This window comes from Mastomys coucha, unplaced genomic scaffold (assembly GCF_008632895.1).
Source record: "Mastomys coucha isolate ucsf_1 unplaced genomic scaffold, UCSF_Mcou_1 pScaffold22, whole genome shotgun sequence".
In the NCBI taxonomy this organism is placed as follows: domain Eukaryota; kingdom Metazoa; phylum Chordata; class Mammalia; order Rodentia; family Muridae; genus Mastomys; species Mastomys coucha.
In genome coordinates, this window is record NW_022196905.1 from 133,673,123 (window position 1) to 133,698,882 (window position 25,760).

The following is a 25,760-nucleotide window of genomic DNA, read 5'->3' on the forward strand; positions in this document are numbered from 1 at the left end:
AACTCCTACACCTATACCCTCAGCGAGCTCTCAGTGACACACTTCCACCAGCACGGCCATAACTCCTAAACCTCTCCAAGCAGCAGCACCAACTAGGAAGCCAGTATTCAGATACCTGACCCCGCGGAGGACACCTCATTCAAACCACCACATACATACGCAAAACCTCAGTCTGGGTACAAAGCAAGTACATCATACCAAACTGCAGTCACATTGTATGTAGTAACCAGCCTAGGCCAACATATTCATGCATGTGCACGTACACAGACACACAGACACAGAGACACACACACACACACACACACACACACACACACACACACCACCCAGACATGTGGACTCTTTTCAGAGCAAACAAAAAGCTGGCTTTGGAGCCAGCTCAGCCTTCAGGAACCCCATTAAAATTATGGCTCTACTTTTATCGCCCTCAATTTCCTTTGAATAAACAGCAACACTATTTCCTGGTCTCTACTACTATTTAGTTAAATTTTAAAGGGAAGAAGGGGCCATTTGTATGGAAACAAGATTATTTCATTTACCAAAGATGGCCTGGCAGAGCACCGGGGCTGTCAGTATCCTTATTTAAAGCCCTGCCCAGGAATTTACAGCTATGTCATTTCTGCCCAACAGGGCGGGAGGTCTGGCCACCCCAGGGAGCTCCCATAACATCCCATCCTCCAAAATATGCCACTCTGGTTTTTAGAACAAGGTCCCTACAAAGGTCAAAACTGGCCAGAATCTTCTAGAATGTCCCAGAATCTTAAATGCAAAGACCTGCCTGTCCGCAGCAATGGCAGCAAGTACTAGGGCCCCTACAACCCTGTTCCTGGGAAACTGCCAGCTGAGCCCTTCATGGGAGACAGGTCACTGCCGAGAGTCATGCTTAAAGGCCAGGTAGCTGGGGGTCCTTATGGGTCAGCAGTGAGGGTGCCTGGGCTTGCGTTCACCTCATCCTGCACCTTTTGGCCCCAGGCCTGTTGGAAACGTCTGAACCTGAGCTCTTACTCTTGATGCCAAGGCATCCTTCTTGACATCCTTCCTCTGTTCACACAGAGGCTGGTGCTAGGCATCCTTGGGAAACCCTGTCCCTACAGAGCACAGGTGCCTCTCCCTTGGCCAGCCACATGGCCACACAGCTTTTGTTTCTGTTGCAGGTCTGAGAGCTCTCCTGAAGATGGACTATCACAACATGTCCTGGGTCCGCTACCCGAGCCATGTGTCCCCAGCTGTGGAGGAGGTCATTGCAGCACAGAGCATCATTTCTAGGTGCACACATGTGTATGTAGCAGTGTGTGTCCCACTGAGCCTAGTGATGGGGCTCTTCAGTCTGAGCGTGTTCATCCAGGATCGTACTAGGCTAGGGGTGCTCGACAGGCTCCTCATGGGCCTCACAGCCACTAGCATCTTGGTGACTCTTCTGTCCCTCAATGCAGCTGGCCGACCTGACTACATGTCCACGACAAACCTGGGCTGCGGAGCACTCTCATTCTTCTCCAATGTCTGCTATTTCACAGCCCAGTACCTGCAGGGAGCCATGCTTCTCCTGTCCTTTCTGCCGGGATCTCCCTGCTGCCAGCTCTTGACAAGGCCTGTGGCAAGCCTAGCTGCCATTGGGGGCTGTGCTGTCTGTAGCTCCCTCACTGTGGTATCCCTGCTGGGCACATCTGGGGAGTTGCACACAACCACCATGTGCCAGGCAGATCCGCTGACTGCATGGCCCGAATACGAGATTGTCAAGTTCAGCCTGGGCTTTGCACTTGCCCTGAGCTTCCAGATGGTTCTCTTTCTCCTGTATGGTACACAGCCAGGCTGGCGAGAGGCTCCTCCTGCTCAAAATGACAGAGCCTCTGGGCGCTGGGTAGTACTGGCTGTGACTCTCAACATGCTTGCCTGTAGACTCTTCTTCAATGCGGTCCTCCTGCATCGGGCCCAGCTGAAGCTGTGGAAGGATGTGGGCTCCCCCAGAGATGAGCTGCTCATGAACCTCGCAGAGCTAGCCCTGTCTGGAGAGAGCTGCATCAACGTGGTGTCTATCCTCTTCCTCCACACATCGTGCAGGCTCAGGCTGCTTGGCCTCCTTGAGCGCCTCACACAGAGATGCAGGCGGGGGCTGGACAACAGCATGTCCTTGAACAGAGTAGGGAGCTAGACAGGGCCTGCCTGCTGGCCTAGGCCAGAACCCTTGCTAGTGTGCAGGGAAGACTGCTTTCCCAGGGAGCTTGCACAGGGTCCATATGTGCTGGATAGTTAGGCTGCCCATACTCATCTCAGCCTACACAAAACAAGACAGTTTCTCTTCCCACACCATCAGTCACACCTTGAGGGACAGAGTGTCATGGGTATAGAGACTGGCCAAAGACCATGGGTCTGCTGGAGGGTGTCTTGACCGTGACGGCCATGTGTAACCACCTTGCCTGTTGGTTGCCACCCTCCACTCAACTCAACAGTCCAGTCTGATGACACAGGAAAGGCATTGTGGAAATAAACACAGCTCTCACCTAACATCTTTGTTTCTTGAGACGGGATCTCACTACAGCCTTGGATGGTCTTGATTCTCAGTCTTCCTACCTCGTCCCTGATGCTGGGGCTCCAGGCCCACGTCAACATACCTGGCTGCTCACTCTATAGCTCTGTTACATTCTGGTACTGTGAAGTTGTTGCCAGCAAGCTTTCAACTGACAGAGAATTTGGGCGATGGAACTCCTGCCAGAAACCTCCTTTAGGTTTGTCTTTTAAAAAATCTGCCATCACCCAGGCTGGAGAGATAGCTCAGCAGTCCAGAGTGCATGGTGCTCTTGCAGAAGCCCTGTGATCAGTTCCTAGCATCTACATTAGGTGGCTAACAACTGCCTGTAACTTCAATTCCAGGGGGATTCAATGCTTTCTTCCATGGGTACCTGGACTCATGCATATACCATTCGCCCGTCTCTTAGATACACATAGTTTAAAAGAATACAAATAAATCTTTTAAAAATCTATCATAATCCCTGTCGTGTTGAGATTATCACCCATAAATGGAAGGTCACAGAAACAGCTGGATTCTACCCTGTGACAATGGTGTCACAGTAGCTGCTGAGAGCTCCACTTATGCCCCATGTTGGAAGCCTGGGGTTGTATTAGGGATCTTTAAGAGGAGAGGCCCCGTAGAAATGATCACATGCCCCTCCCTGGCCTTTTTCAGGCTTTCTCTATCAACATGTGATCTCTTACATCAAGTGTGCTCTCACCTCCAGCTCCGCCATAATCCCATCAGCTCCTCCCATGCTCCCCCCCAGCCATCAGCAGCCCTTGACCAGCCTTGTAGACCCTCATTCCACTTACATTCAATGTAGCCAGAGTTGGGCTGACTGCCATGCAGGTTCAGGGGTGCTCTCTCCATGTGATACCCCTTCTCCAAGTACTCGCCTGCCCTTCCAGAAATCCAGTCTCTGTCCCCTCCACTGACCACAGCCTGTCCTGCTCAGATAGATCTCCTTCCTGTGCTTTGGACCAGAGGATGCCTCAGGCAGGAAGCTGTTAAGCATAGGGCATCGTCCTATCAGGACCAAATTTTGCACAGTGAGTCATCTCCTACATCTGGCTCCAGTTTTAGTGGCTTATGGTCAGTTCCCTCAGGTTCACACTCATGGCAGATGTGGAGGCTGCTAAGTTAATTTATAAATACCTGCCATAACAGATGCCACAGCACATGGCTCAGAAGAAAGGAGGTGGCGAAAGACCGTGTGCTTGAGCTACTGGAAGCAGTGGGTCCCAGGCAGGAGCAGGAAATGCGACAAGCTGCAGCTCACACCTCACTGAGCTCCTCAGCGCTCCAGGCAAGGAGTATATTTAGAAACATTACCACAAAAAAGTGCATTGGTGCCTCTCAAATGGTAGGATCCTGGTTTTTCAGGATGTACTGTGTAGACCAGAAGACAACCTCAATGTCACCTTTTCTTAGGAAGTGTCCACTATTATTTCAGGTTTTAGGTTTGTTTATACATGTTGTCCATATATGGTGTTTTGCCTGCGTGTGTGCATGGCTGTGCATTACATGTGTGCGGTGTCTGGGGAGGCCAGAAGAGAGTGCTGGCTCTACAGAACCACAGTTGGTTGCGAGTGGCCATGAATTGGCTGAGAATTGAACCTGGGTTCTCTGAAAGAGCAGCTCTTGACCTCTGAGCCATCTCTCCAGCCCACTGCCCCTTTTGCCCCTGGAATTCAACTATTAGGCTAGGCTGGTTGGCCAGTGAGCCCAAGGAATCCACTGTCTGTGCCTCCTCAGCACTAGACTAGATTGCAAGCCACCACACCTGACTTTAGAAAGTTCCAGGGGAGCCGGGCAGTGTGGCACATGCCTTTAATACCAGCATACAGGAGGCAGAGGCAGGCGAAGCTCTGTGAATTCGAGGCCAGTCTACAGAGCAAGGACCAGGACAGCCAGGACTACACAAAGAGAAACCCTGTCTAGGGTACTGAGGGGAGTCCTGGGGAACCAACGCCCTCTTCTGGTCTCTTCAGACACTGCACACATGTGACGCACAGCTATGCATGCAAGCAAAAACATCCATATTCATAGTTATTGACTTACATATTTATTTTATACATACACACACAACATACATGTGAAGGTCTAAGGACAACTTGCAGAAGTTGGTTGTCTCTTTCTATCATGAGAGTTCAGGGATTTAACTCAGGTCCTCAGGATTGGCGGCAAATGTTTTTGCCTGCTGAGCCCTCTCCCAACTACACCTCCTTTTTTGTGCATGGGTTCTGGGGATTAAACAGGTGGTTTTCCTTGCAACTACTTTACTGACTGCGCTTCCTTTTCAGACCTGGCCTTTTGTGCTTTAAAAAGGCAGTAAGTTGGGTGTGGTGGTGCATGTCTGTGATCCCAGCATTCAATAGGCTCTGCCAAAAGGATCCAGAGTTCAAGGACAAATATATATAAAGAGCCTGTCTTAAATTTAAAACAAATGACAATAAGAACAGAGTTGAAGAGGGCAAACCACTGAAATCTGATTAGGGGAGGGGCTCCAGTGGTTAGGGGAGTGGTTCCAGTGGTTAGGGGAGAGGCTCCAGTGGTTAGGGGAGGGGCTCCAGTGGTTAGGGGAGGGGCTCCAGTGGTTAGGGGAGGGGCTCCAGTGGTTAGGGGAGTGGTTCCAGTGATTAGGGGAGGGGCTCCAGGGAGATTAGGGGAGGGGCTCCAGGGGGATTAGGGGAGGGGCTCCAGAGGGATTAGGGGAGGGGCTCCAGTGGTTACACGGGGGGCTCCAGGGATCAGGGAAGGGGCTCTAGTGCTGGAACAGCAAAAGGCAACAGGAGGCACCAGGGACCTGTGGGAAAAATGCTGAGGCAAAGTCCCTACAGCAGGCCTTAGACAGGGTTATACCCACTGGATTGTCTGTCTCTTGATCTGCCTCTGTACCCATTACATCATAACTTCCTGATAATTCCTACGAGCAAAGAACCAAGGAACCAAGAGGAAGATGTAGAACAAAAGAGAGCAAAGGGGACACCTCACGATGTAGTTCTGAGTGCTCAAGAACTCTTAGTGTTGAAAAGGAAATCTGGAACTGATCAACAAGTGGGGAGGGAGCCCTGTGGATCCCAAGGCTCTCCTGGCTAAGAAGGGCCTTGTGACCCATCTAATAAGGACCCATCTCTGGCCACTCCTTCCAGAGCCTCACTCCATCACCACTCCTAGTGTCAGCAGCCTTCCTGAATAGCACTCAGGGCCCCTCCACCCCCATCCACACTCTGAGCTGGACACACTCACTTTTGGTTGCCAACACCCTCCAGGAATCAAAGGAAGCAACCAGAATGCTCCCAGCAACCGTGAAAGAGGCCCAGCTGTCAACACTGTGACGATAAGGCTGTGTGCTCTGAGGGATGGAGGGGGAGGGGGCAGGTGGCAGCTGCAGGGCAGGGATATGACACTCTCCTAGGGCTGTAAATTCTTTCCCACATTGGAAGGTAAGGCTACTGAACTGGCTTTTTCTGGGAAACAGTCCTAGGAAGACCAGGACGGCACCTATAGTGCTCATCTGGGATGTTGGTCTGTAAGAAGCCTGCTGAGCCTCACAGGACCAGGGCCACAGCACTCAGATGCACCCAGGGCCGAGATGCTCACTCCTATGGTCCCAGGCCAGGCTGCTTTAGAACCTGGGTGAGGGTGCTTCTCTCAAGGTGTGCGTTTCCCAGTCACTATCTCACAAGATGAGAAAGGGCTCCTGAGTTGGGGAGGCTGGTCATGGCTCTGCAAAGACCCCGATGAAAACAGCCTTTCCCAGCCTGGGTGGCAGACGGGGTACAGTGAGACCAGCTCAGCACTGGTCTCCCTCGTTCAGTCAGTGGTCCTGACTGGCTCCTCACTGCCATGGGACCAGGCAGACACTTGGTCTCCTCGGCTCTGGTTCTTTCTTTATGAAGAAGATGCCTGCCTCTTGCCATACTAAATACTCACATATTTAAGTCAAGTATCAACTGTCCTGAGCACTTTGTGCCCAGAGTTAGAAGTCAGTGACATCTCCAGGCAGGAGCCAGAGCTCCCTGCCTCCCCTGAGTCTGGAAAACTCAAGGAAATGCACAGATTGGGTCTGGGAAGATGCTGGTCAGAATGCATGAGAACCTGACTTCAGATCCCCAGCATCCACAAAAAAAGCTGTGTGCAGTGTCACATACCTAAAACCCCAGTGTGGGGAGTGGAGGCAGGAGGATCCCTGGAACTCACTAGCAGGTCAGTCTAGCTGAATCAGCAAACTCTGGATTCACTGAGAAACCCCCGTCTCAAAAAATAAGCTGGCCAGTGACTGAGGGAAACACTAGTCATAGGCCTCTGGTCTCCATACACACATGCACACAAACACACAAACATATATACATAAAACAAAACGCATAAATGTTGTCGAGTGGAGCACATGGGCAAATTTCTTCAAGCTTTGTGCTGTGATGGGCTTGTCATTTCAGAGTCAAGACAAATCAGGTGAGCAGAGATCAGAAGAGCCAAGAGTATTGGTGGTTGACTCTAATAAATGGCTGTCGGGCTGGCGAGATAGCTCAGTGGTTAAGAGCGCCGTCTGCTCTTCCAGAAGTCCTGAGTTCAATTCCCAGCAACCACACGGTGGCTCACAACCATCTGTAGTGAGATCTGATACTCTCTTTTGGTGTGTCTGAAGACAGTGACAGTGTACTTGTACATAAAATAAATAAATCTTTAAAAAAAAAAAAGGCTGACACTCTGGTCTCCTAACAGGTTGCTGTCTAAAAGGTAGGGTGGCCTCACTGATGAAAGGAAGCTACCTGCCTTACTCCCAAGAAAGCAGAAAGGTTAACATCTGCGTATTCAGCCTGCAGCCACAGACCACATATGTCCCGGAATAGCTACTGATGTACACAGCACACTTGTAGACAATTACAATGTCGCAAGGCTGGGTATTCCTGTCAAGAGCCTTTGCAGGCCTGTTTTATGTCACACCCATGCTCCAGGTGACCACTGAGGAGTCGGAAGGGAGCTGGGCAATGCTGCATACTGGCCATGCTCGGACCCTGGGGTCATGTCCCCCCAAGGGTTCTGAGTGTCAGACAAGAGGTGACCCTAGACCCATGAGGTGCTGTGGAAGACGGCAGGAAGACCAAGTGAGAGAAATGTAGGTGGTGTGTGTGTGTGTGTGTGTGTGTGTGTGTGTGTGTGTGTGCCCATGACTGGTGGGACTAGGGATTCTTGGTGGCACTCTAGATCCTGACCTGGGGCTTTGAAACATGACTGGGTTGTGTGCTGAGGAGCTCCACTGAAGGTGTTACATTACTACACTTGCTCCCCATATACGATCCAATACTGTCTGTATATGGAACAGGTGTGGACCTGTCACAATGAACTTCCTCTCAGGTCTCTCCCTTTAGCCTTGAGTCACAGGTGGGGTGTAAACTCTGCAGCCTGGGCCCTTCCTGCCATGGTACACCAGCCAGTGTAGGTTCTTCAGACACAACACCATTATAAACAACTGTAGACTTGTGTACAAAACATTTTGCCAAACCCACATAGATATCAAACTCACATGGGGGCAAGCAGACCAGGAAGGACATGAGGAGGCTGGTCCAAGGACAAGGACCTGGCCCAGCCTGCCTTCACCTGCAAATATTCACGCTGTATCCCTCAGGCTCTGTCCTCAGTCAAGAAGCCAAGCCCAGAGGCAGCCTAGATCTGAAGAGAGATTCTGAGACTCTACTATGGGAGAGTACAGAGGAAGCTCTCACCAAAGGAGGGATTTACCACCATATTGACAGTATCTTCAAGGTCTCTCTCATCCCTTATCCATATTAAAACTTATGGAGACATGCCCCTGCCTGGGTCCTATTGTGCCTCTTAGTAGGGTGGTAGACATAGGATGTGACTACCTGGAATGTTAAAGGGAATGCTGGGCACAGAGCAAGACACTCCTCCAGAATTTGAGCTGCCAATCCTACACCTGTGCATGACATCAGAGCACCCCAGGGGACTCCCCGGGAACCCAGAAGACAGCAAAGGCCCTCTCAGTGCTCCAGCACCATGGAACCTGAGCATGGGCTTGCAAGAGTGGGGACTTTCTAAGGGAGTGGCTATTTTTAAGTGGCACGCCTTGGCTATTTCAAGGCCTGGGTTTCTGTTTTATTTATTTAATTTAAAAGGAAGCTGTGTTTTCTCAGGATTTGTTTCTTTCGAGATGGTGTTGCGGGCGTTGTTTTAATGTTCACGTCATCCTGACTTGGTAAGCTGGTCAAAAGATACTGAAGGATGAATGGGCCCTTTCCCATGTTGCTCAAATGAGAAAAAGCCAACTCCATAGTCAGGGCTTCTATAGCTCAAAGGGGTCCTGACTTAGTATTTTTCCACTAAAAATTTTATTTCTAATGGAACTCTGCTTAAAGATGTATACATTTCCAAAAATACATATCTCAAAGATTCTAAGCCAGTATCCTATAGAAACCCACCAAGCGTGTTTACAGCAGGAAGCTACACACATGGCACAGGGCAGCAGATCAATGTTTTCTAGAGACCCCTCGCAGCTGTCTATGTGTAGGTAACTGCTTCATTTTTTTTTTATAAAAATATTTTATGTGTATGACTGTTTTACCGGTATGCATAACTGTTTGTCATCTATGTCACCCGTGTCGCTTGGCTCCCAGAGTCTGAAAGAGGGGGTTGGATCTCCTAGGTCTGGAGTTACAGATGATGGTGAGCCACCATATGGGTGCTGGGAATTGGACTTCTGTCCTCTTCAAGAGCAACAAATTTTAACTGCCGATTCACCTCTCCAACCCAGTACCTGCTTCTTCCCGCTGCATACAGTTCCCCTTTTGGGGAGCAGCATGTGGTGGTTTCTGCAGTCCTCAGCCAGCAGAAGCATGCGATATTCATGCTCAGAACACAAATGCCCGCTCAATGTATTCAACATCACAGATTGCCAACAATCAAAAAGATATCAAGCTAAAAACACAGGGGTCTGCATTAGGGGGAAGAGGTGGAATCCTAGGGTCTCTTGCCAACCATCCTAGCTATATTGATGAGCCCTAGGCTAATCAGTTACCCTGACTTTAAAAAAAAAAAAAGACCAAGGTGGACAGAACCTGAGAAATAACAGACGTTCTCTAGCCTCCATATCCACACACATTCACATATACATACATACATACATACATACATACATACATACATGAACATGCACACATACTCAGATACAAAGAATAGAGTACAAATGAGACCAACGAACTCTAAATTATTACAAATACATAATCACTTGACTGGATAGCTCAGGTTGGGGCTGTAGGAAGTCTGATCATGTGGTGAAGCCCCGTTCCCCATGTTTGTCTCCTCCCCTAGGGCCACAATTCTAAGATAATCCCAGTGTTGTAGATGAAACTCCCGCAACCGGAAGGTGGAATGCTTGGCATGGCAATAAGTTCCAAGGCCACTCAGCTCCCAGGGCCTGGGTCTCCCCATCCTTGGCTGTACACAGCCCAGAACTAGAAAAAGAGAAAAGACAGGTGGCTCAGCTGACCCCTGGGCAGAAGGGACATTAGCCCCAGCTAATTAGAGCAGAAAACTCACCTGGATTCCTAATTTCTGGTCAAAATGCCAGCTATTTGTGGACCGTATTTCCCGCTGCAAGCATCCCTGGGAAAACTGTAGCTTACATTTGCTGTGGGACTGTTGCCCTACTATGCTGATTGAGGAAACTCAATGTTCAGTTTTAAAGCCAGCACCAGCTAAAATAGGCAAGAGTATCATTGCTTCAACAAATGAGGAAGGATTCTTACCTAAAAGCTAAACAATATTATAATCCTTTTACACTTCAAATAAATATGTCAGTGGGTAAAAATCAGCAGCCACCCTGGAAACTTCCATAAAATACACATCCAGCAGGGCCGTTTTCACTGTCTACATGTGGGAGGAAAAAAACTACTAGCAAAAAAATGGTTAATTCTGGCCTTAAAAGGAGGCTGGCCAGAGCCCAGTGAGTAGGCTTGGGAAGTCTATAAAGGAGGCGCTGTGCCAAGGGGGCCAGACGCTGCGGGACAGCCACAGGCATCCATCCACAGGCATCGTGAGCCTGCTCCCTTCCAGACCTCTCCTGCTGGGCCCCTGCTGGGCACCTTGGGCACCATCCCCAAGGTGCCGCAAGTCCAGGCTCCATCCCTGGGAGCAAGCTCCAGGCGCACCTCTACCAGATGGCCCAGTGAGTCCATGGTACAGGTAAGATTCACATTTGTGCCCCAGGTTCCAGGTCTGCATGTGGCTGGGAACTTCTTGCTAGGGTGGGGTGGCAATGGTGGAGCAGGAATGCACCCTCAGCCTCCAGGACAGCATGCTAGGTGTGAGCAAGACAGGGGCTCTGCCCAAGGGCAGGCAACAACAGCATGTCCACCTAGAGCTCAGTCACACTTGGGTCCTGCTACGCCCTGTAACACTACAATGCTGCCACTCTGTCTGCCAAGGGAGTCCTGGTGGCTTAGAGCTGTTTCAGGGACAGGGGCCTCGTAAGCCTGCCAAAAACCTAGTCTTGTTTCCCCAGATCTGGACACCCAACAGAAAATCAGAAGGACACTAACGTTGATCATTAGATTAACAGAGCAGTGGTTTGGACCAAGTCGGGGTGTCATTTCTGCCATGCACCCACCAGAACAGTTGATCAGATCTAGGGACAAAGCCATCCGAGGGCTCTGCTCCCCTTAAGCTGCTGGAATTGTGGCCAAGCCTCAACAACCACACATTCTGGGTGAGTACTTTTAAACTTTCAGGTTTTGTTTGTTTGTTTGCTTGTTTGTTTTTGTTTCAGCCCTGATTGGCCTGAAACTCACTACATAGACTGAGCTGGCCTCGAACTTAGAGCTCCACTTGCCTCTGATCCTTTTGTGCTGGGATTAAAGTAGGCACCAGGCTCGGGTATCAGGTTGAAACTCAGAAGAAATGAAGGGAAACCCTTCTGTAGTTGGACTCAGAAGACTGGTGCTTGTGTGGCTCAGATGGCACTACCATGAGAGATGGGTTGGCCACCCACACCCACACATCCAAGGCAGGATGTGGCCACAGCAGTGAGCTGCCCCTCCTTTCGGCTTCCCCTTATTTTAATGTAGCAGTATATTGGGAGAGAAAGGCCAATTTAAAACTTTGGCTTGCTCTTGCTTCACCTCAAAACCAAATGCAATCGCCACAAGAAAAGTAACAGATGTGTTTTCAGAAGCACATTTCAGGAGCACTTTGTTGTCTCACTCTGACTGTGGCTGAGGACGCTGGGACAGTAGCTGCGCTGCCCGGGGCAATATGGACACACTGCATAGCATTCCAGGGTTCCACTCATCAGACGCCAACACCCATCTCCCGCACAATGACACCCAGGGTCTCCAGACATGCCAGTGCCTCTGAGAACCTGGGTTAACCCCCTAGAGAACCCCAAGGCAGTCATACAGACTAGGAACCATCCCCAGGGACAAATGAAACTCAGCTCCCAGGCTGCAGTGCCTAGAATGTTATCTTTCACAGTAACTGTGAAAAGGACAGAATGCTTTCCTTCTCCCTCTCTTCCTTATTCCTTGAGATCATGGTCTAGTGTAAAACTCCTGTGCTCCTTCTGCATCAACCTCCGGAGTAGCTGGGAGGACGAGGAGTCATTCCCTACTGTTTAGTGAATTTCAGGACAGTCTGGACTACGGGAAAGACCTGCCTCAAAACTAGCTGTGTGAGGTGGGCAGCAGTGAAACACAATCCAACACTTGGGAGGCAGAGGCAGGTGGATCTCTGTGAGTTGGAGGCCAGCCTGGTCTACAGAGTGAGGGTCAGAACAGCCAGGGCTACACAGCGAAAACTCGTCTCAGGAAACACTCATCTCAGCTGTGTGTGTGTGTGTGTGTGTGTGTGTGTGTGTGTGTGTGTGTGTGTGTATGTGTGACAAGACAAAGATGCTGAAGGTAGAACCACAACTCTCTTGTGTGCCAGGTAAATGCTTTACCACTGAGCTACATCACAGTCCTTAAATGACAATGTTTATTCTTTACTTGTTTTCCCTTTAGATTGGGGACAGGTGCTTGTTTACTCCTGGTACCCACACTCAGTACCACCACTAGTCAAAGAACAAAATTTTCCTTACCACTTTACCACAAGAGAAAAGGCAGCTCCCAGCCTGTGTGGGCTTCTTGGACTACCTTTGAGAAAGGCTGGGTTTTTCCCTTCCCATGTCACATCTCTTTCCAACAGCTGCTGAAGTTAATGAGACTTCCTGTCTCGACAAACAGTAGTTTTCCTCAAATTCCCACACCACACACCATTCACGATATTTCATGAGCCAGCGATCTGACTGGTCCCACTGCATCTCCCATGACTCACAGACTGTCACCAACTGTGGGTGCCCTTAGGGAACATAAAGGAACACTCCGCATCCATCTCTTCTGCTCCAGCTCAGGGGCAGGCACCACCTCTCCAAGATGGCGAAAGCCAGAGTCCAGGCAGAGACTGTTATCACTCATGTACTACACCTGGCTCCTTCAGGATGCTTAGGATTCTAGATGTTTATAGTCTTGCCCATCTGCCTCTACAGGTGCCCAGAAGGTGAGCAGACGGCGGGCGTGCCTGCCCAGCAGCAGCCCACCATCAGACACCCTGTCTGCCTTTCTGAGAGTAACAGACTCCCAAGATGATTCTTCCTGCCTCGCAAATGCCTGGCTCACCTTTCTTTGTGAAGATGGAGCTGTCATGTAAAACAGATTTCTATGACCCTTTCAGCAAGTCCTGAAAGCTGCCAAGGGAAGCCATGGATGCGACTACTCCAGCCCAAAATGTTGGAGTGGAGATCTACCTAGGTCCCGTGTGGCCAGCCCCTTCCAACAGCACCCCTCTGGCCCTCAACTTGTCCCTGGAGCAGCGGGAAGATGCCCTGGGGAACCTCACTGGGGACCTCTCTGAGCATCAGCAGTACGTGATTGCCCTCTTCCTCTCTTGCCTCTACACCATCTTCCTCTTTCCCATTGGCTTTGTGGGCAACATCCTCATCCTGGTGGTGAACATCAGCTTCCGGGAGAAGATGACTATCCCAGACCTGTACTTCATCAACCTGGCAGCGGCCGACCTCATCCTGGTAGCTGACTCCCTGATTGAGGTGTTCAACCTGGACGAGCAGTACTACGACATCGCGGTGCTCTGCACCTTCATGTCCCTCTTCCTGCAGATCAACATGTACAGCAGCGTCTTCTTCCTCACCTGGATGAGCTTCGACAGGTACCTGGCGCTGGCCAAGGCCATGCGCTGTGGCCTCTTCCGCACCAAGCACCATGCACGGCTCAGCTGTGGTCTCATCTGGATGGCCTCAGTGTCCGCCACACTGGTGCCCTTCACAGCTGTGCACCTGCGGCACACCGAGGAGGCCTGCTTCTGCTTTGCCGATGTCAGGGAAGTGCAGTGGCTGGAGGTCACACTGGGCTTCATCGTGCCCTTCGCCATCATTGGCCTCTGCTACTCCCTCATCGTGCGTGCCCTCATCCGGGCCCACAGGCACCGCGGCCTCCGCCCACGCAGGCAGAAGGCCCTGCGGATGATCTTTGCTGTGGTCCTCGTCTTCTTCATCTGCTGGCTCCCCGAGAACGTCTTCATCAGTGTCCACCTACTGCAGTGGACACAGCCGGGAGACACTCCCTGCAAGCAGTCTTTCCGACATGCCTACCCCTTGACAGGCCACATAGTCAACCTTGCAGCCTTCTCCAACAGCTGCCTGAATCCTCTCATCTACAGCTTCCTGGGAGAGACCTTCAGGGACAAGCTCAGGCTGTATGTGGAGCAGAAGACGAGTCTACCAGCTCTGAACCGCTTCTGCCATGCCACGCTCAAGGCCGTCATTCCAGACAGCACGGAGCAGTCAGAGGTCAAGTTCAGCAGTGCTGTTTGAGAGGGACCTCCTAGAGGGGCACGGGGAGCAGGCTGGTGCTCAGGACCTGCACACACCTAGCACAAGTGGTGGGTAAGCGAAGCCATGTCAGATTCTCAAACCCCAGTGGCTCGGGGAAAACGTCACATTGCTGGGTCATCTCTGGGGCTACTGGGATCCTTCCTGACTGGACCCATCCAGCTCATGGATGCTGCCATCCAGATTCAAGGTCCCAAGGCATCAGGCCACATGACATTGACCTCTAAGCTCAAAGGGCATCATGCAGGCCTGCTGCTTGGTTTTCTTTCCATACCCAATGTTCCCAGAAAACAAGTCTGTTGTTGGTAAGTGATAGTCAGAAGGACAGGCCACATTATGGGAGTACCATGTTACATTTCTGCTACATGCCTGCTACACAGAGGAGTCTAGAGACAGAATATATGTACCGGACCCAAACTGGCTACCTTCCCTTTGCTTGTGATGTGTAACTGACCATGTATACACTGTCCAGTGCAGCCAAACCTAGGGATGCTAGAGCCTTCTTCCTGTCTTCCAGAAGGCCGCGAGGTCACCCCAGATGCCATTCCTAACTCCTGAGTGAACAGCGGGTCTGAGCTGAGAAAGGCCCTTTAACAAAAGCCTTCCTGCTCTGGGATGCTCCTCTCACAAAGCTTGTTTACAAAAGTGTTTGCCCTTCTGTAAAGGTGGAAGGAGACTCTGGATGCAGCTGTGCAGGCCAGAGGGATGCCACTGTGAGATGTGTGGCGGAAGGACTTGCCTCCACAGAAAATAATAACCAGGAACAGTGAGCTGTAAGTGGATCTCATTAAAATGTAAGAAGAAAGAACTAAGGATGGGGTGTTCATTTGGTGTCTGTGAATAAAGGGCAGTCCCATGGCGATTCTTCTTTGCTCTGTGATTTCTGGGGTGGTAGGGGTATGGGATGAGGGACGATGAGAAAGTCACACTAGTGCAGTCAGCTGCTTCTCTGCACAAGAACACTATGCCCACATCCTCATACCTGAGTACCATTCTGAGTACAAATAGCAAATTCATCTAGCTGGCTATGCCTGGCACTACTGGGATGGAGAGGGAGGGCCACATCCTGGGTTTCACCTGGGCACTAAACATGTCTTCCTTGCTACTTACATTGACAGCCATGCTTAGCCTCAGTTAAGGGTCTGCACAGGACAGCTCTCTATGCCTAGAAGACTCTGGGCTGGGTGACATGCCCATGGCTAGGGGTCAGAGGACCTGGAGCCAGGAGGGAGGGCCTCTGGTCTTGTATCAAAGGACAAACTGTTTCATGCTAAGCCTTTACTCCCTGAATGCCTGCCTGTGCAGCTACCTATGTCAAGAGGCCCATGGCTCTGGCTGAGGAGCCTAGGGGAACATACAGGTAACATGTAGGCAACAAAAATGACCCACATTGTCTTTAAAGAATATGCTATTTTCCATTCAAACCTATGACCTTGCCTTATAATGATAAGTTATATTTATAGATAAGATTAAGTTTTTAAAAATCACATGATATTTAAGTTATTAAGTTAAACATTAAAGAAATTTAAGTATATTTCCAGATACTCAAGAACAATATCTGGAAAGAGAGCAGATGCTTTAGTGGACTTGGGAGAGCCAAGGAGTCAGCCAATGACACAGGACAGATTCCCTCCGTCTCAGAGTTTTGTCGCTTGTGTGGGGTGGCATGGCTGTCAGCCTGGAGTGCATTCCCTGCTTTACTAACCCTGAGTATAAGTCTTCAAGAACAAGAGCATCTGTCTCCAACTGTTACCTGAGTCCCAAGCAGAGCTGGCTTTCTACCTGGGCAGGACACGGGACACCTCCTAAGGATAGCATTCATAAACCAACAGATGAAGAACCCCCATGGGAGGTGGGCAGGTACAGAGCCTGGTGTATAGCTGTCTTGCAGGGTCCTACAACTCAGGTAGAAGTCCTTGGCCCCACTCCAGCCAACCCAACAAAGGTGTACATAGCTCCTGCAGCCCTTGCAAAATCAAGAGGGGTAAACCCTAAGACACTTTTGTCAGCAACCTCTAAGCCCCAGGTAATGTGGCCAGCTCTCATGGTGCTCCTAAAGACAGACACAACACAGGGCTTTCAGTAGAAGCTGGGAAGTGTGGCTGCAAACCTTAACAGAGTGACACCATTGTAAACGTCTGATTCAAATTGCCCTTTTGACTTCAGTGATTGACAAGAAAAGACCTCCATCCCAAGACACAGAAAAAGGCAGGGCTGGGCCTCAACTCTTCAAATGCACCTACCTGAGAGGCTAGCTGTCCAAGTACAAATTTTGTGATACAAAGATGCCCAAAACATGCCGAGACTTTCAGCTTTGGCTAGGGAGGCAGTTAAGACACCAGAGAGAGGACAACAGGCTCCTGAGGATACGCCCTCCCATCCATATTATAGAGAGAAAAAAGTAGATGCTTGGAGTCTGTGAATGCTCAAAACCATGGGCAATAATGGCTGGGGCCAGGAACAGAACCTCAGCCTCTAACACATTTGGCAGCTCTGCAGCCTGGACAGGGAAGACCATAGGGAGCCAGGGTCCACAGAGGGCAGCCAGGGTCACCCTTCCCTCTTTATGGTTACAACCAGGGCTTATAGTTACAACTGCAGCTGCCCAAAGTCCCAGAACACTTCTCAAGAGACAACACTCCTTCTTTGTGGCAAGTCGCCCTTGGGTCCTCTGGATAGCAGCAAAGTGGTCCACTGGAACTACTGTAGTACTAAGATCATGCAGGACAGGGCCACTCTGCTGCATAGAACTGTAGCCCCTCGATGCAATGTCACCTTCTAGCCAAGGCTCCTGACCGGAATCTTCTACAAGCTAAGCTGCAGGGTTGGAAAACAGCTCCTGCCTCCTCTATGCCTCAAAGCACACTTGCCATCTGCAAACATAAGGAGAACTGCTCTGGGGATGGGTGGGGTGGATGGCAGGTGTATACCCTCAAGTCCCAGGGCAAGATGGCCAGAAGGGTAAGGCAAGAAAGAAGGCTGGACTTCGGGGGACAGGGCAGGGGAGAGGTGGCTGGCTCTGCGGGCCCTGTGCAGCACATGTGACCCCCCTTGAGAGCATGTCCGGGAGCCGAGCTGAGGCTAACACAATTATTCTTGGCAGGAACACCACAAGATAAAATCAAGGCGTTTTAATTGCACTGCTGTTTCCTGGTAACCTGGCTCACTCCTGAGTACAAATGTAGTTCAGACCCTAAGAAGGGGAGAGGCAGCTACCGTGGGCATGGAAAACCTGCTTAGAACCTGAAACCATTCCATCACCTACTCAGAGTTTAATAATGAGTTCTCCCTTGCGCTCCAGCCCATCCGCCCTTCCAGCCCTGATCTTCTCCTTGTTTTGGCGGGACAAAGGAGGCCAGCCACCTGGCTGCCCAGGAGAGGCAAACATTTTAAAACACATAAAGGGTAATCAGCAAGCTTGACATTCATCTTTTGGGGTTCTTTTCCCCACAAAAGGCTTATGTAGTATCTCAGTATAGAGGTTATTCTGCTGCCATCCTGAACATGAACCACAAGCACATGGGGGAGCAACCTCCCCTTCCATAAGCATGTATAAAATTCAGTTCCGACTGTCTCTGATTCATTAGTGCTTTTTAAAAATCTATGCGTGTGTGTGTGTGTGTGTGTGTGTGTGTGTGTGTGTGTGAGTGTGTGTGTGTGTGTGCATGCGTGAATGGTATATGCAGGGGCTGGGGAACAGGGGATGGGATGTGTGAAGGCCAAAGGTTAATGTACAATGTCTTCTTCTATTGAACTTGATAAAAATCCTATTTTTTGAGACAGGCTCTCTCACTGAGCAGTGATCCCAGGGATCTGTCTGTACACATGCGTGTGTGCACACGCACACACACACAAATGGTAAACATTAAAACCTCACTAACATATATGCCTTCAGCCCTATTGGAAGGGTGGGGAACGGACTCCAAGCAAACCCCAGGAGACTGTCTTCTGTAGTACTGGGGATGAATGCTGAAACCACTCGGCTATGTTGTGTCCAACAGAGCACACTTGCTCAGAATCTAGGACCAAAGGAAGGCAGCCCCAGCAGCCTGGCCCCTCAGCAACCTGGCAGGTTCAGGGTGGGAGTGGCTGGAACATGTGAGAGAACAGGTCACATCCAGGACAGAGGAGATGGCCTAAGGGCCTCCCATGGGCCAAACTGGGATGATCTGAGCATCAGGATAATTAAGAGGAATCAACAGTTACAAACAGTTATAGACTATTAAACAGCAACCATGACTCCATTCCAGTAATAACTGGATAAATATAACTTACATAATAAATACAATGTAATTAGAAGCCAAGAATAAGCCGGAGCATGGGCACTGGGAGGAGGAGGAGGCAGGGTTCTAGCCTATGGAAGAACTGGCTAGCAGAAGCAGGATCTGGAACAAGACCAGTCCCTCCGTAGCCTTCACCTAGAGTTCACTCATGTGGCCACAAGCCCCCAGTAATGAACCTTGGGTCCTCGGTGAGGGGACAAAGCACCTGCAAAGCCCTTATTAAAGCAGGGAGCTCCCACAGGGCAGATGGCACAACCCCTCCCACACGGCTACAGGGCATCACCAAGGGGAGGGAGTCTAGACACCCAGAGCGGCAGGAAGATACACACCTGATCTAATCAGGAGCAAACATCAGGGAAAAAACGGAAGTGGTGACAGGGAGCCAGCACACACCACAAATCTCTATGATACAAGAAATGAGGTCCAAGTGACAATTCCAAGTTCAAGTGAAAGGGGCACAGAGTGTAATATGAGACCCCCAACCTAAAGGGGGTTGGGCAGGCATGGAGATCCAGGTGGGATGGACTATAACCAGGGAAAGATGCAGCAGGTGTGGGACTGAACATAATTGAAGCACATGGTGGGGGTGGGGCAGGAAGGTTAGGCATCTAAGTGCAGCCTGGGCCCCGTGAGACCCTGTCTCAAAAAAAAAAAAAAAAAAAAAAAAAAAAAAAAAAAAAAGTCTGCAAAGGCTATTCTTGGGGGAGAGTTAAGTCCCACTCCCTCAGTACCCACTGAGATATTCAAAGGTAAAGAGCATTCTGGGGCTGGGAGACAGCTCAGCCTAAGCAGGAGGCCCTGCATTCATGTGAAAAGTCAAGCCCAGGGCTGGTAGGAGAAGGGGCAGCAGGGTGGGAACTGGACAGAACGAGGAGAGGTGACACCTTGGTCAGTGAGATGTTCTCAGCTGGACTCCCCTTTATGGATGTGTCCTTCTCTAAAGAGCCATCCCACCCTCTGCCTGGCCCTGCTGTCCCTTCCCCACAGAGGGGAGACACCAACCAACACCACTCCTACTTGCCATTAGCAGCTGCAAAGTGTGTTCTGAACAAGGGCAGCCTTAAGCCATCTGGAATCCTCCAAGCCATCCTCCAGCATTTACTGAGAAGCTCCTAATTAAAGTTTTCTCTTCTCACTTACTGCCTGGTAATTCCAGCTTTATTTTCTCTTTCACAGTGGGAAACTAATTATCTAGGGTGCCTTTCCATAGGCTTTTCAATTAAAAACAGGGGGAAAGAGCTTCAGTAAAATTAAAGTGGAAGGCTGGTGGGCAGTCATCCTCAGCCTTCACTCACACAGAGGCGAGGGCCAGTTCTCTGTCCTGGAAGGCAGGCTCTACACCGGAGCACAGTGGCTCAGACAGCCCAGCTATCACCGTCTAACAATTGCAGCAGCATCAAGGTACAGAAAGGAAACACCAGTTACATGACTTACTCAGCAAAGCTGCTGCTTACATGGGGACAATGACTCTGAAGGCCATGGGCTTGGGGTATGTGTGGAAGATGCACCAATCAACCAACAAGAGCAGCCATCCACACCCCTGGGAATGGCCAAAAACCAGAGAAAATGGAATGTGTCACCCTCCGGTGCTGCCACATATGGGAAGCCTAGCTTCTCCTCTCAGACCAGAGAAGGGCAGACACTAGTGCTCTCTGGCTTCATCCTTCTGCACCAAGCAGGTCAGAAGTGGTGACACATGAGAAGCTGAGGCAAGAGGACTGCAAGTTTGAGGTCAAATCTCAAAAACAAACAAACGAACCCAAAGAACCAAAAAACCCAAAGACTTGGGTGGGAACTAGGGAGACGGCTCTGTAGAGAAAGTGTTTGCTTTGCAAGTATAAGATCCTGAGTTGAGGGGCTGGAGAGATGTCTCAGGGGTTAAGAGCACTGACTGCTCTTCCAAAGGTCCTGAGTTCAAATCCCAAGAACCACATGGTGGCTCACAACCATCCATAATGAGATCTGATACCCTCTTCTGGAGTGTCTGAAGACAACTACAGTGTACTTACATAAAATAAATAACTCTTTAAAAAAAAAAAAAAAAGATCCTGAGTTGGAACCCAGAAGCCATTTAAAAAGCCAGGCATGGTGGTCTACATTTGTAATCCCAGCACTGGAAAAGCAGAGACAAAAATGATGAGGACAGGAGGCAGGGGCTCATCTGGAAACTCCATCCTACCCTGTGCCTCCCTCACTCTGAGAAGACATTTCTAATGCATCTTGCTCACAGGCACAGACTGAAGGGCAAGAGGAGAGCACTTCAGGCCTGGAGTGGGTTGGCATGTCCTCTGGGGATGAGTCCTGGGCAGGAGTTCAGGGTTGCTGAGAAGTTGGGCCTGGGGAAGGGGGGCAGGAGGCAAAAGGATGCTCAGTTAGAGAAACACCTCTCCACCCTAGCTGAGCTGCTAACCAGCCAAGGCAAGGTGCTTGGCATAGCAGAAGCCTAGAATTGCATCACAGGCCACTTCTTCCAGCGTCTATGGTGTGCATGTATGCGCGCAAGCACACACACACACACACACACACACACACACACACACACACAGTGGTTGGGGTCAAGGGAGGGAGGGGTGCTCATGTGCACATTGCAGCTCAGTATTCTCACATGTCTGACCTGGTGGTATCAGGAAGACGTCATCTGTTGAGCTAATCTGCCGGCTGCCATTGTGCAGTGGGTGGGGGCCCATTTGGAAGTCACAGGAACATGGAACAACAAAAGGCACCCAAACCTGCCTGTGTCCTACCCTGGGGTGGGATCAACCTGAAACTTATCACAAGAAATCAGCTGTGAATCCTGGAGCGGTCCCAGTTGTATGCCCGGGGAGCTGGCTCCACTGAGAACTAATGTGTCTCAAGGGAGAAGGCACAATGAATGGACGCTAAGCCCAGGTCCTCCTCCCCTGCAGCCTGGGCCTCCTTTCTGACTTCCCACATGGGATCTGTCTTCCCCACGCCGCCTCAGCATCTTGGTAACAGGGTGGCGATATGTGCTAGGACAACAATCCCAGCCCAGAGCCTTCATGGAGCCACTTCAGGGAGCACCCACTCATTGCACAGGCTAGTCTCCCAGGCTCCAGCAGCTCCTCCCAGAATCAAGAACAGAAGTTATGACTGTGGTCCCCGGGGCACGACAGGCTACCCTAGGGAAGTGACGGCAAAGGAGAGCAAAGGACTCTCTGTGCAGGACATTCAGGCTTTAGAAACCCAGCATTCCTCATTAACTTGGAAATAGCACCTTTCAGAAATGGAGAGAGGAACAGAGAGAGGCTGCCTCCCTCTCATGCCCAAGCAGTGACTAAAACTGGATGAATCCACAGTCACCAGTCCAAGACATTGTGTCATGGAAACACTTCTCCAGAAGGAGGTACTTTGGTTCAAGTGTGGCAGTCTCTAACAAGGCAGGGCACCCCCACACACACATACACACACATACATACATAAACTCCTTAAAGGCACAGAACCCAGGTGGGCCTGGAACTCCAGGTTGATTTCCTAAAGCAAGCTGGAAGCAGTGGAGGTGAGGTAGGGGTTCCACATGGAATTCCTGGGGCTACCAACCCAAGTCAGTAAAGCCCCAGATTCCTCCAGCCCTCTAAAAATATGTGTGTATGCACCTGCACACATATGCAGTGTACATCCACAGGCAGACACACATGGGTACACAGAGACATCTGTTTGGCATGCACACACACAGGCACAAACCTATATACATACACTCAGGCACACACACACAAACATACAGACGGACATGCAGGGCCCATGATGGAGTGTTATTCGCACATACAAGACGGTTAAAGAGCCTGGCCAACCTCAGTGTTGTCAAGGCAACGGCACATTCTGCACTCTGCTGCTGTAGCAACATGAACTCATACAACCCCAGTTTTGGGAACAGCAGAGGGGGTGTGAGATCCTCCCACAACAGCTCTTGCCAGTCCCATCCTGACAGTCACACCCTTAGAGATTCCGCCTCCCCACCCCACTCCCACGTGGGCTGTCACCTGGCGTTTCCCATAGAATATAACCAAAGGGACAGAAGCTCCTTTCGAGGGCTGGTGTCTGGTTAGTCCCCTGACCCTTTCTGCTCCCATTTTGTACCTCCTTTTAGGAAGGCTAAAGGTGCCAAGGAGGAAGCCATCAGCCAGGACCAGCAGGACATGTGGCCTTAACCTAATACCCTTAAGGACCAGGACCCTGTGAAGGCCACTAAGCAAGTAGGAAGCCAGTACCCCAGACACCTGCAGGACTTATTGCACTGTGGTGTTAGCTCAACTAGCAGGCATGAAGGGTCACAGGAGGAGACATCCCCAAGAGAGACCTGTGTGCACACGTGGCAGGACACACACAATAAGAGCATGCACACAGCCACTCATCACCAGCATCTACTACTTACAGGAGTAGAATGGCAGATGAGAATGAACGACCGAGGGCTGCAGACAACAGCAGGATTTAGAAAGCAGAGCCAAGAAGGTTTAAAAAAAAAAAAAAGCTTAATAGACTTCCACCCAGGTGAAGTTCTCATACAAGTGAAGCCTCGCTGCGCTGCTCACACACACTGCTGGAGACAACGCATGGACAGCCCTGGTCTAATGACAGCTTTGTCCTTGGCTGGGCTGGGGTCACGAACCGGGTATTTCTTCCTCTGTATTTTGAGGTGAGGGGCAAAGGGTGTTGTGTTCATACGGATGCTGAGGGCCCCACTGCACATCACTCTCTGCCCCCACGCCAGAGTCTTACATCTTCAGTACTACTAAAGGGATTTCAAAGCACAGCCCGCCTTCCATACATCCACCTTCAATGTCTAAACGACAGCTAGAAAGACACGATTCCATTGAGATCAGATAGGCCTGGAAACTTCACAGAAGTGAGGACCAGTGACTCTCTTACCTGACAGTAGTTTCAGGGAGAGAGCAATAGAGGAAGCTTATAGAGAGGAGGAGGGAAAGGAGAGGCCATGCTTGGCTCTGAGGTACCTAACCAGCTCCCAAGGCAGTCTCAGAGTCTCTCAAGCTGCAGAGCCTTCGGGGGGTGGGGCACAGACTTTCCCTCAGCTCCCCTGGTGTCATTCTGCTGTCATCACAGATGGGAATACTGTTATCACAGTACCACAGAACTGAAGCTTCCTGACAAGCTCCCAGCAGCTTAGCCCCCCAATACCAACCAACATCTGGGCTTCCTGCCCCCCTCCACTCTGGGCAGGGGGGATGGCCCAGACAGTAAAGCCATTGCCAGGGAGAGAACCTGTCTCAAATTAACTAACTAACTAACTAACTAACTAACTAACTAAGGTAAAGGAACTGACAGGTAAATGTGCTTACTGCTGTGGCTGAGGCCTTCCTTAAGTTTGGTTCCCAGTATCCATAGTGTGTGGCTCCAAGGGATCACACACTGGACTTCACAGATGGCGTGCACACACACACACACACACACACACACACACACACACACACAGAACTAAACATTAAAAATAAAATCTTAATAGTAGGTGTAGAGAGATTGAGGAAGACACCTAAGGTCCCCCGCTGGCCTCTACACAGAAGCCCTCAGCATGAAATGCTTCAACTTGCAGGAAATTGCTACACAGTTCCAGCTGACCATGGACTAAAAACTCTAAAACCTTGAAACAAAACAAAACCTCTCTGGCTTTTAAATTCTTTCTCTCAGGTACTCTGTCACAACGTGGACAAGCCAAGGAATTCAGTGTGCAAACTGAATAAGAAAATCAACAATGAATTTTCTACCCTAGGTTATCATGAGAGGACCTGCCTCTGCCACTCCAAACTCCACCAGAGTAGGAACGCTACCAGATAGAGAAGGGCAGCCGTCCAGGGGAGCGGAGCAGCCGTCCGTCCAGGGGAGCGGAGCAGCCGTCCGTCCAGGGGAGCGGGGCAGCCGTCCGTCCAGGGGAGCGGAGCAGCCGTCCAGGGGAGCGGAGCAGCCGTCCAGGGGAGCGGAGCAGCCGTCCGTCCAGGGGAGCTGAGCAGCCGTCCGTCCAGGGGAGCGGAGCAGCCGTCCAGGGGAGCAGGGCACATGCGCACTGTACAGCTCACCATGCACAGCAGCTGGGCTCCTGTCTCCAGCTAGGGCTGCGCTACAGGAAAATGGAGACTCCCCCATTTTTTTGTCTTAAATTTCTTGTCTCTATTTTTGAGGTAGAGTTAGTCTCAAGTTTTTGATACACGGGCTCTGTTGTGGTCATGCCTCTCTCTTTTTTCTTCTGAAGCCCACACTAACTTCAAACTCTCTAAGTACCCAAGGATGACCACAAACTCCTGATGCTCCTGCCTCTACCGCCTCAGTGCCGGGATGATAGGCCAAGCCTAGTTTATGCAGTGTTGGGGAGGTACTCGGGGCTTCATGCACGCTAGGTGAGGGCTCTCACTATCAGCTGAATCACATCGCCAGCCCTGGCTCTATTAAATAAAACAATAAAAACAAAAAGTTCCCCATAGCAATCTTGCATCTGAACAAAGTGACAGTTCTGAGGCCATGGCTGTTTGTCTTGAGGAAGGACAAAAAATATCACGTATTAGATTCCTGACAAAATACACACAGAAAGGGAAACTCAATTTATATGCATGAAACATCGCCAGCCTTTGTCCCTCACTACAAATCTACGTTCCCTTTCAGACATGCTGGCGACGTGCACTGGAGGGAACCCAGACTGAAGTAGCCGCATAAGGACCCAAGGGGCAGCTGGGACACAGGGCTGCCTCATGAGGCCAATACAAGACGTCAGCGGGCAGAGGCCTGGCATGGCAGGACGCAGCAGGACACAGTTGGCTTTGGGCAAGGAGGGATGCATACACCCCGAGTGGCACCCACAGATCTAGCCTAGCTGACTTGAGCCCTCCTCTCCAAGAGGCAGATGAGACATCTTTCCATAGAGGAGACAGAGGGCGGGGAGGTGGCTCAGTTGGGCTGAGTGCTCCGCTGTACAAGCAGGAGGACCTGAGTTCAATCCCTAGCACCCATATTAAAAGGGAGAGAGAGACTGGACATGATAGTGCACACTTGTAATCGTAGCAGTGGGAAGGTAGAAATGAGGATGCACTGAGAGACCCTGTTTTTT

General features: G+C 50.5%; 3 protein-coding genes and 1 long non-coding RNA gene across 6 annotated transcripts in view; 3 read left to right on the forward strand and 1 right to left on the reverse strand.

The window, feature by feature from the left end:
- Window positions 1–2,149, forward strand: part of LOC116070703 — an 8,226-nt gene extending 6,077 nt beyond the window's left edge. The window contains exon 3 of the mRNA XM_031342154.1: window positions 1,155–2,149. Coding sequence (XP_031198014.1) covers window positions 1,155–2,149 — 995 coding nt within the window. The remainder of the gene's footprint in view (window positions 1–1,154) is intronic.
- The window catches only part of CUNH7orf50 (chromosome unknown C7orf50 homolog), a 101,655-nt gene that overhangs the window by 54,060 nt on the left and 21,835 nt on the right, over window positions 1–25,760 (reverse strand). The window lies entirely within an intron of this gene.
- Gper1 (G protein-coupled estrogen receptor 1) lies at window positions 10,522–15,268 on the forward strand. 2 transcript variants are annotated; one of them, XM_031338485.1, is made up of 3 exons: window positions 10,522–10,711; window positions 11,031–11,234; window positions 13,050–15,268. In XM_031338485.1, exon 3 carries the CDS (start codon window positions 13,263–13,265, stop codon window positions 14,388–14,390), a length of 1,128 nt encoding a protein of 375 aa, XP_031194345.1. In that variant the 5' UTR covers window positions 10,522–10,711; window positions 11,031–11,234; window positions 13,050–13,262; the 3' UTR covers window positions 14,391–15,268. The 2 variants fall into 2 exon arrangements, with proteins under 2 accessions (XP_031194345.1, XP_031194346.1); XM_031338486.1 differs by lacking the exon at window positions 11,031–11,234 and having other exon boundaries at window positions 10,539–10,711.
- Window positions 24,254–24,826, forward strand: LOC116068654. The gene is made up of 2 exons (XR_004109653.1): window positions 24,254–24,352; window positions 24,435–24,826. It is a non-coding gene; the product is annotated as an uncharacterized LOC116068654 (long non-coding RNA).

Bases quoted from the DNA above. Each gene is read 5' to 3' on its own strand.
- Gper1 (XM_031338485.1), top strand. From the start codon at position 13,263: ATGGATGCGACTACTCCAGCCCAAAATGTTGGAGTGGAGATCTACCTA.